The following is an 11,341-nucleotide window of genomic DNA, read 5'->3' on the forward strand; positions in this document are numbered from 1 at the left end:
AAAGGCATGGGGGGGGGGGGGGGGCTGGAGAGAGATAGAGAGAGAGAGAGATAGAGAGAGAGAAAGAGAGAGAAAGAGAGAAAGAAAGAAAGGACATTAAGAAAGAGGGGGACACTGCTAGTGTAACACTAAGACGCAGATGGTCCAGGTGATTATATAGAAGTGAAGTGTAGGCAGAACAGGCTGGCATTCTGTTTTTTTTTTTCATTTTCTATTTTGCATGGCAACCACCTCGGCCACTCGAGAGACGGGAGGACGGTCGACAGACACAGGTGTGTGTTTGCAAACACAGCATTCTCCCTCAGTCTCATCCCCCGCCCCCCCCTCCCCCCCTCTCCCGAGTGTGCAGTGTGTCTATCTCCCTCTCCCGAGTGTGCAGTGTGTCTATCTGCCGTAGCGTTGGTGACTAATTACAGCGCAAACAGAGACGAGGGGCCAGACAGGCACTCCTCAGTGTGGACACCCGAGGCTGGTGCTCTCCCCTCCAAATAATGCGTATCTGTGTGTGTGTGTGTGTGTGTGTGTGTGTGTGTGTGTGTGTGTAAGAGCTCATTAAATCTCCATGGCTTCCCTTCAGGAGGAGGCAATATTGCCACGCTTTCCCTTCCACAGCTGATCAGCACTCTTTGAATATGCAAACCTCTCTCCCGACTCATCCGAGGAAAGAGCACAGATTCCCGGAACAAGGAAAGTAAATGGAATCCTCAGGCCGCCCCAAGAGTGCATGTAAAGTGGTCAAGGTCGACACACGTTTCTGAACTACAGTAATGGTGTCTCATGCAAAAACAAAGACAGAAGTGAAGTCATGCTCAGTAGAGGCATGTTACATATCAAGCATAGTCCAAGCAGAAGTAGCCTCGTCCACACCGATCTTCACTGTGAGATCTTCACAACAGGGACACTCGTCTACAACGGTCTTCACCGTGAGATCTTCACAACAGGGACACTCGTCCACAACGGTCTTCACCGTGAGATCCTCACAACAGGGACACTTGTCCACACCGGTCTTCACTGCGAGATCCTCACAACGGGGACATTTTTCAGACATTGCGTCCCGTCCCATTTACTATCCTCTCTCTCCCAGCCATGTCCAGGCCTGTTACAGCCATCCACATGTTTGTGTAGGCTCGTTCGCTCTGTCACATCATGGCAACATCCTCAGGCTAATATCTAAATGCCACGTCAGAGGAGAACAAGAGGGGTGTGTGTGTGTGTGTGTGTGTGTGTGTCTGTGTGTGTGTGTGTGTGTGTGGGTGGGTGCTCGTTAATTAACAAGGCCCAAACAAAGTGTATGTGGCGTCTCGTCTTCATGTCGACTCGTCGCTTGTCCTCTCAATTTACCTCGACGACGGGAACAGAACAAGCTCGAAAATGTCAAGCGTTTTCCGATGTCGGCCCTGCTAATCGATTCTGCCCTGTGCTGAGCCTTCAATCGCAGAGCACTCTCCTCCTACCTGTGCCTCTCCGCTGGCCAAGGTGGACTCAACCTTCACACCTCCTCGTTTCCACAGCAACAGACACAGGTCAGGGCACACAGTCAAGGAAACACCAACAGGAGCCGAAGAGAGAAACCTTGACCTTGAGTGAGTTATTGATGTGCCTGTTGTGCTGTTATTGTTCTCACGGAGTGATGATGTGGGTCATGACTCAGAAGGTAGGCCCAGCCACGATGTCAGAACAACAAATATCCTCCGTATACAAAAATGTGTAAAATGTGATGCTTTTTGAGGGAATGTTGGAGTTGGAATTGCAACCTGGTTTATCCTTCAGGCATGCCTCGAGTATGGCGAGTATGAAGTCTAGATGATACAGTTTCATCTCTGGCTAGTCAGAATTAAAGCAAAACAAATGTTAAAACAGTGCCAATTTGTAGTGTGGGGTACAGTGTCAACATAATTAGACCCTAAAATACTACTCTCTGTTTCTCTCACTGCCTGAAGATGGTGTCGTCAGCACAGTGACACTTTGAGGACACATGGCCCAAACTTAGGCAATATTGTCAAGAAGAGGCCTAACTATCAGTGCATTTCTCGTTTCCATAGTGCGGTACCAGGTAAAAATGACAATCAACCTCCAAAACGCCTGGATGTAATGAGCCTACAAGAGTACTTGAGCCACTCGGATATCCCTCCCACCCCTCTGGATCTAATGAGGTGACTTGCTTCTCAAGCACTGGAGGAAAATCAGCCCAAATCACCCTTGGCATGAGATGTTACTGTAATCTCAAGGTAGATGAGTTTACATGTGTGGCATGGTGACTTTCCTGTGGTGTGTGTGTGTGTGTGTGTGTGTGTGTGTGTGTGTGTGTGTGCCTGACTCTTCTCTGCTCTGACTGTTTTCCAGCTGATAAGTACACATTTAGATGAATCTTGTAATTTTATCAGCATTTCTGTGTACAATTCTCTCTGGTGAGATGTTTCTAAAAATGAAATTCAAAGCTGCTCCACATATGCAATGCCTGCAGACATCCCGTCATCAATTACTCATCAAGCCCTCATTCATATTTTTACAGCCTCTCCACCCATTTCGCGGCTGGGAGGTGTTTGTGTTTCTGCTTAAGCAGCAGGTCGTCTGCTGCAACCACTCATGGATTTTTGGAGCCGCTGCTTTAAATGATAAACCGGGCCGAAGCGAATCTGTCAGATTTCATTTACTGTTTTCAATTAGGCAAGGTGGAGAATTCAAGATCAATTGGTGGCAGCCAAAGAGGCGCGGGGGGGGGGGGGGGGGGGGGGGGGGGGGCGGGGGTGTGTTGGGGGGGGGGGGGAGAGGCTGTGCAGAATGGTGAGCATGGCATTGAGGTACTTGTTTGGGGGCAAGTAGCTATGCAAACCTCCACCATGACAGGCATCCGAGGCCAACACTATAAAAGCAGCTATTGTAGCTCTATTCTAGGCGGCATGCACCAGCACACGTGTGAAAGGCGGCATGCACCAGCACACGAGCGCGTGAAAGGCTCATGAAACATACCGCACAGGGTGTTTTCAATGGGAGAACAAGTCAAGGCTGACCGAGCTTCCCTCCTTCATGACTTGACCTTGCTGTGAGGCGTGATTAAACAAAGTTGATTTAGATCGTCTCCGGTGGGGGATTTGTTTTTCTCCCCTCATCACATTCCAAACAACGTCCCTGATTGTCTCCAGGCTCAAGGTGAGGCGGAGCGGTTATGACAGCGCTCCTGTCACCCCTTTAAGTGAGGGTTCAAAGCAGGCTATGCAGGAGACAAGGGAGGCAACTAACAGCGCCCCCCGACGCCCCCATCCAGAATAACTCAGTGGCTTTGGGCCTAGTTTCTCGCCCTAGCCGAGGATGACTGGCAGGGTGACTGCCACATTCCTATATGACAGTGGCATAGTTCATGGCACTCGGAAGGCTGGGACTCCTGAACCATTAGCTTGAAGGGCTAATGGTTTCCCAAGGAGAACCTTGTGAGTGTTCTTTTCCTCTATCTCCACATTCTAGACTATCGAAGCTCAACGCTGCACTGTTCTAACCAGACGAGGCTTAACAGGGAACATAACAAGCCTCCTAGACAGTAATTACTAGCCTGTGCTATGTTCATAGGTGCGTGCACCAACACACACCCACACAACCTTTCAGCACAGAGGCAGTGGGACACGAGGACAGTCACCAACACAGATGCATTTATGAGGAGAGCAGAGACCAACACAGATGCACTCTATGAGGAAAGCTTCTACACTGGAGTGGGGATTCTGGAGGATTCTGTGGGATCTCCATTGCACAGCCCTACGAAACATCATGTCATAAGTGGAGATTTTTTTCTTTTCTTTTTGTACTAAGGGCAACCAGCTGTCTGTGGGGTTCAAACACACACAGCCATAGACACAGCGGTGGCACGCACAAACCCATATGTGCATGAGCACACACATAACCCCGCACACGCACACGCACACACACACACACACACACACAGAGGCTCACACACACACACCAACTCAGGCCATGCACACATGCACATGGCACCTCCGTCCTTTACCTTCAAGGTGAACATCTGGCACGTATGAAAGAGGCCATGAACCAGCTTTGGCACAGCCTCACTGGCAGTAACGAGGGCTCTAACAAGCCAGTCTGTGTACTGAACCCAGAGGACTCATCACAGCCAAACCCCCATCCAGCCTAAAGCCTCTGGCCAAGAGCAGCCCCAGGATGACTGGCAGGCCCCCTAATCATTCTCATATCCTCAGCCTTACTGATACAAACAGACCAAGTACGATAATAATTTGGGTCTCAATGAAAGGCAAAGAGTCAACCCAATCTTACAGCCACTGATTGAGGACCAGTTTTTTGGCGATGAAGAAAGAAAGGTATAAGGCAGATTCCTTTGATAGTTTTTTTCCCCTTTCAAAGCTTCTTGAGATTACAATTTGAATAAGATCATCATGTCTTTGGATAGCATGATTTCCAACTGCTTTGGGGGATAAGGCCCCACTACTTTCTTATCTAGTAAAGTAAAAATATCTTTATATCAGAATATGCATACGCGTAACAGACCATAACATAACATAACATAACACTGCAAACACAGATTAATGTACTGCATTCCCAGTTCCCCAATTTGGAGTGTAAGTACACAGCCATCCATTTATCTTGAACAGCCAATTAAACAGTGGTTGAAAATTGTGAAGTACAACAACAGCTGGCATCATGATACCAAGAAGATATGGGCTATGCATATTGTGCGAACACAGAAGGCAATCAGTGGTGTGTGTGTGTGTGTGTGTGTGGGGGGTTCTGTCTTAAAGGTACAATTTCCACACACTGCACAGGAGGGATACTGCGGCATCAAAATGTTTCATGGTATTAGCCATCTGAAATCCCTCCGACACACCACGTTTACAGAAATCATCTTTGAGGATCAATACACCTGTTTGGTCATATTCCGGCAGCTGATTGGAATTATGAAGCAGTCAGCTTGCAGCAATGCCACATCACCAGAGGGCTGCCAGCCCGGCACAAGAGTTCTGGCTGGACACATCCAGTGCCACGTACATCACAGAGACCGGACCACCGGACTCATTAATCTCGTCCAGCGGTTCCCAAACACTTCATTGCAGGCCCCCCTCTTTGACACAGAGAGCTGTTTCCACATTACAATGCTTTTGAATGCAGATGGATAATTACTGTAAAGGATACGGTCTCATTAGCAAGGGAATAATTATGGAGCTTGTAAGGGATGCAATAGGCTAAGTCCCCAACCAACCAAAACAAAACAAAACAGTGCGGTAATGGAATTCAATGCAACGTTTTTATTTTACAAATATCAAAACTATCGTCTGTCTCCTCAAGTGCGTCATCATACGTATCAGGGATTTTTTTCCTGCCGACCTCATGTCCAGAATATTATCATATCATTATAATATATTATTTATTTATCTCTTTATCATTCTTTGTGGTGTGCTATGGAGCACATGCATACCCACCCACACAGACCTGTCACTGATCAACCAATCACAGATGTCACTGCACACAAGCTTGTGCAAGATACTTGGCATCAGACAGAGACGGCAACAGAGTCTTTCTCTTAGCTGAAGAGTTCTTGCTTTCCCTTTGTTTCTTTGTCTAAAACGAATCAAGTCTGGGCAGATCAAATACGGTTTTAAGATCGCTTCAGGTTAAAGGAGTGTCCGTTGTATTAACACTTAAGTAAACTATCCCTTCTAAGAGGCTAAACAGTAGGGCCAGGTTAAATAGGTTAGTTACAGACCTCTATGGTGTAAGATTGCTACCATACTCAATTTGATAGTAGTTGTTAAGTGTTGTTGTTTTGTTTTATCGCCCTCAACCCGTTGCCCCTTTGCTCAATATGTCAAATTACACAAAAATGAGACACTGTGTGTGTTCAAGGGTCTCCCCATCATAAACACACACTGCGTGTGTTCAAGGGTCTCCCCATCATAAACACACACTGCGTGTGTTCAAGGGTCTCCCCATCATAAACACACACTGCGTGTGTTCAAGGGTCTCCCCATCATAAACACACACTGTGTGTGTTCAAGGGTCTCCCCATCATAAACACACACTGCGTGTGTTCAAGGGTCTCCCCATCATAAACACACACTGTGTGTGTGTCCAACGGTCTTCCCATCATAAACATAAAAATTAAAAAAAGCAGGAATTCCACAGAGCTGGACCAATGTCACACTGTAGCCTACAACTGCTTTCACAGACAAGCTGACACTCTCTCTGTCCCTCTCATTTCTGACCCCAAGAATCCCCCTTATTAGACAACTATGATATCCCCCCCCCCCCCGCGCGCACACACACACACACACACACACACACACACACACACACACACACACACACACACACACACACACACACACACACACACACACACACACACACACACACCTGCTCCTGCTCAACAGCAATGGGAAGGGCTTCAAGGAGTTTTTCCTTCAACATGCCTGACAAGTCTTTCATCCTGTTAATCCAGATTGCTTTGGCCACAGAGTCCATCAAGGCGGCAGGGGTTAATTGGGTTATCTAAATCCTGATTGGATTAACATACTGTGGGGGGTCACAGCACCATGGTCCCAGTTAGCACATTTAAACCAAGACAGGGTCTTAAGTTAAAACAAGAATGCAGATGTATAATGAAATTAAATCACAAAAAAAAGAGTATTGAGTTCTTATTGAGAGCCATGTCAGACCAAGGTGTCCTGAGGCCACATGGGACCCAGACAACGGCACTCCTCAAGGAGCCGCTGCTTGCAGGAGGACGGGTGATGGATGGATGCAGTCGAAGGGAGCGGGCACAGATGGCAATGCTCAGTCAGGCTGGTTACAGCGATCTCATCCCAGCCTGGCTGTGATTTACGCTTCTTCTCGCAGGAAGTGGCGATTTCCACCCCCACCCCCTCTTTCTGACTCCTCTCCCTGGGCTGCCGACAGCACGCCGCATATTCAAATGGCAGCTTTTTATTGGACAGCTGAGTCAATAGACGGCCAGGGCAGGTTAAGCGCCAGGCTCCTGGGATACACGTGAGAGTCACGGTGAAGGTATATCACCCATAGCAAACATCTCTCTGATTGACAGATCCAGATGATAAGCATGACTTCTTGACGTTGTGCTGAAGACCACCCCCACCCCCAAAGAGCCTCTCCATCTCTAGGGACAGAGGGGCATAAACCGAGAGGTGCTCCAGTGACACGCTCAGCATCTTGGTCTCTGAACAACATGAGAAAGCATCTCTTCACTCATTCAGCTGAACGCAAGATTAACCTGCTCTCCTCTGCGGATCCAAACGCTGTCACAGGGGCAGTCACTCTGCCGGCCTACTCTGGCAGGTCTGAGCCCAACCAGTGACGCACCAATCAGATCCATGGATCAGTATTGCTGCCGATACTGACATTATTAAATGGATTAAATGGATCAGTTTGATTTCACTAATCCACCTACGATACAGTTACTTAGTCATTATAAAATTGTAACTAAGTGATTATGTAAATCTTCCCTTACAAGGTCATTTTAACCCAGCTGAAAGCATGTTGATGTCTGCAGGTCTCCACTAGGGTTCACTGGTCCTTACTGCAGCCCATAGGCTCTTTTCCTATGAGGGAGTTTAGAGCTTTTTATGTTATATGAGGGTGTAAACTGGGGAATAGAGAAGATGAAAGCTAGCTGGCTTATAACAGACATCTTTTTAATCTTGATACCGCTTGCAGCTTGTGTAGAATAGTGGTGAAATAAGGCCAGGAATGGTAAACAAATCTTTATTCAAACTAAATTGCTTTGTAATACATTTAAATCGCTATTTTCATAACAAGTGCTGTGTTGTTTACTACAGGTACACTTTCACATAATACCAACAACAACAACAACAACAACAACAATAATAATAATAATATTCAAGAAAAAAAGAGCTCTGGTATCGGTATCTGCAGATATCCAAATTCAATGATCGGAATCGTGGATGTCCAAGCAGAACACCGTGATGACGGAGTGTCAGCAGGCGATGCCTCACTCTCACATCTCACATACTGTCTCTGCCCCACTCTCACATCTTACATACTGTCTCTGCCCCACTCTCACATCTCACATACTGCCACTTTACACGCCAAATAGGAGGTAGAAGAAAAATCCTGAAGGTGTAAAATGTACTTGAAAAGTGCGGTGGAAAGCTCCTCCCTAAGGTGTCCCCGCTCCATGTATAATCCAGAGGGATGGAAGGAAGGCATGATCCCTTTAAGTGGAGACCGCATTAGGCAGATACACAGACTACTTCTGGGTTAAGCAATTAGTATATCACTCCACAACACGGGACACCCCTACCATTGCTCCACACAGTGGATTCAACCCTTATCACCATTCCCTTCAACACATCAGCATTCCCATTCATGTAAAACTGCAAATGCTGTGCTGCATCGACTTGCACTGTACTTGTTTTCCTCGCCAATCCCTTCTTTTCTTCCACCACCGTAGTAGTGAACGACGGTAGTCAGGTCTACTGCAGTGGCCTGGGACGCACACGGAAGGGGGAGTAATAATTGCTCTGTGGAGCTATCGACAGGGTCTGGCAAACACAATTACATTTCTGCTACAGAATGTCTCGGGACGTCACGCTCACGACTACGCTGGGCGGTGCGCAATACTCGGAGTTTCTCCAAGCAGGGGAGTTCGAGAAGGCGAATCCAGGAGCTCCCCGGTGAAGGGGGAAACACCGCAGAGAGGGAGGGGTGGTGGGGGGTGGGGTTAGAAGAGAGTATGTCATTATCGAAATGTGGAGTAGGAATGCGGCCGCCCTGACGTTTACATGTCGTTCTGTGTAGTTGTCTACTCAGGCTTATTTTCACGAACGTGGATATGGAGGTGCGCGCTGCTCCTCAGACTGGAGTTCCTAAGCCGCACTGTCATATTCACTCTCTCTCTCTTTCTCTCTATCCCTCTCTCTCCCTCACACTCTCTCACTCACTAGTACACATACACATACACACACCGCAGAGGCACACTGCTGGTCGGCCAGGGAAAAATAAATGGGAGGGAGTAGGCTATGGGGCGTTCGGTTTCATCGATTAAGGAGTAAAAGCAGGGGTCAAAAGCTAATAGACACTGTACCTAAATGACAGTCCCACTCTGGTTAACCCTTTTACCACACGAAACACCGTTGGATTAACACCAACCTTTTTAAATCCGTTACCGTTTGAGGTGGTAAAGCATGTTGCATTCAAGGTTATGATACCATTAGGAGAACGTCAAAATCTAAACCTTGTTGAAGTTAGAGGACAAACATAAAAGCCTCCTCTGAAACCACAAGACACAAACGCTATAACACAAGTGAACTATCAAATCTAATGACAAGGAGGGGTGTCTATCGGCAGACAGTATCCCATGTTAGTTTAATATTCGCCTAACCGTAGCATGAGGGTAACAGTAACAGCTCCGACAAAAAGTGCTAGGAAGTGATCTACCTAAACGAGTCGTCTGCCGCAGTCAGTACAAGGCAATAAGAAACATCGAAAAGGGAGCAAGCTATAGCCTACTTCCTTAGCAAGCCCATTTCCCGTCCAGGCTACTCTTTTCAATACCGAGATCCCATCCAGTCTTTTGCCTCCTCCCTTGCCCACCACCTCCTGTACAATATATGCTTCAAGTAGTCTACTCACCGATCTTGTGTGCTGGCGATGCCGCTGTGAGGAGACACCAAGTACGGGGAAGGTGGCTGCCACCGTTCCGCTGCTCCTGGACAAGAAGAGAACCGACCTACACACTTTCGCAGCCATCTCTGAAGTAAAACCTGGCCGAGGACACGAATGCTGCAGGCAAACCTAGTGAGACCGAGCTAGGAAGGGAGGGGAATAGGCGGGCTGCTGGGCTGGGCTACTGTCTCATCCACAAGCCAACGCCACCAGTTACTTCGGAAGGAGAAAGCCGATGTTGCACCAGTTCCGGACACCCAGCGAATACTTTTCAAACCGAGGGGAGCGAAAAGCCAGGACAGCAAACGTTTAGCATTAGCTGTCAAACTGCCTAGTCAGTATTTTTTCTATCGAGGACAGTACAGACGAACGAGATAGGTGACACACACATAAATTCAAACCCAGCATGCCCTAAACATTTACTTTAAGGAAAAATATAAAAGTCATTACCTGATTGGACGTCAGGTTACCTGGTGGGTGTGTATCTACACTCTTTGTCCAATGAGAGTAAGACGCCTTAGAGCCGTAAATCGTGGGACTACACCTAACTTCTGAATAATGGCAATTATCCTTCATTCAGCCAATGGTTGTGAACGGGGTGAACTTTTGGCATTTCAGTTGACTGGTATCTGAAATGTACACTCCGTTTGTAAAACACCTGGAATTATTAAAAGGCCTAGCACCCAATGTCAACTCTTGATTATCATTTTCCTAGATGAACATGCAGTACGATGTATCATGTCGTTTCGATAAGTTGGTCCAGCTGTGGAGGGATTCAAATGCTCGCTAACGCTCACACAGTCACACATTTTTAAAACAAGTGCTGAAGAGTCCCCAGAATCAACACAAGATGGAAAAATCTATACAGCTGTCACCTCTGCAGAAGTCTGTAGAGTCTGTCATCAAGTCACTGTGTCACCCCAGCCGCTTGGCAGCAATGCGGTTCAATCCATTATATTATTACTGTTCTATTATTAGCCTGTCCTTCAAACATTATTCAAGCTAACGGATGCTTAGGCAAACGTCTACAACAAATCTAATCTCACCATTCTACGGACTTGTTTGGAAAAAATCACATCGGTTAAACGGCTAAATTCAGGGTTACTTACACTTTTTTAGTTTAAATCTTTAAGTTAAAATAAATTATGTAGCCTACATGTTTGCCATTTGTATGGCAACTGCATGTCAAATATCAAAACAATGTTGTTACATGAGCCCAAGACAAAAGGTCAGATGAAAGATGACACACCTTAAACATGAGGCCAAACAAACAAGCTGTGCCTACTGCTATGGGAACAATTTATGTTTGAGATCATGTTCCATGTTCCTCTAAATGTGAGCTTTATCGCTATAACAACATACAATGCTGCATGTATTTGATATCGGCCAAGACAACCTCTAAGAGCACTACCTCTTATTAACAAGGCCCTTCAATTTCACACTACTACTGAGTAGAGAAGCCTACTAGAGTTGGTCTTTGTCATACACATTTGTACATTTGTCATACATATTTGCACTTTACATAGAGTTTCCCACTGCCCAGTTCCTATGTTGCCTCGACTGGCACTTACTACATGACATGTACTGGCAAATTAAGAGTACTGGTGGTGCTGGCATGGACAGAAAGTTCCAGCCTGCCAAAAGTTCCCGATGACGCAACAGAGACGTTTTGATCACC

At 46.7% G+C, this 11,341-nt stretch overlaps 1 protein-coding gene across 1 annotated transcript in view; it reads right to left on the reverse strand.

Annotated features, from left to right (window-relative positions):
• mcu (mitochondrial calcium uniporter) overlaps positions 1 to 10,013 on the reverse strand; it is a 72,594-nt gene extending 62,581 nt beyond the window's left edge. Inside the window, exon 1 of the mRNA XM_080848459.1 lies at positions 9,631 to 10,013. Within this exon, the coding sequence (XP_080704585.1) occupies positions 9,631 to 9,747 (117 nt within the window). The 5' untranslated portion in view covers positions 9,748 to 10,013. The remainder of the gene's footprint in view (positions 1 to 9,630) is intronic.
• Between the last annotated feature and the right edge of the window lie 1,328 nt (positions 10,014 to 11,341).

The sequence above is a fragment of the Sprattus sprattus genome (assembly GCF_963457725.1).
Source record: "Sprattus sprattus genome assembly, chromosome: 12".
Lineage (NCBI taxonomy): Eukaryota > Metazoa > Chordata > Actinopteri > Clupeiformes > Clupeidae > Sprattus > Sprattus sprattus.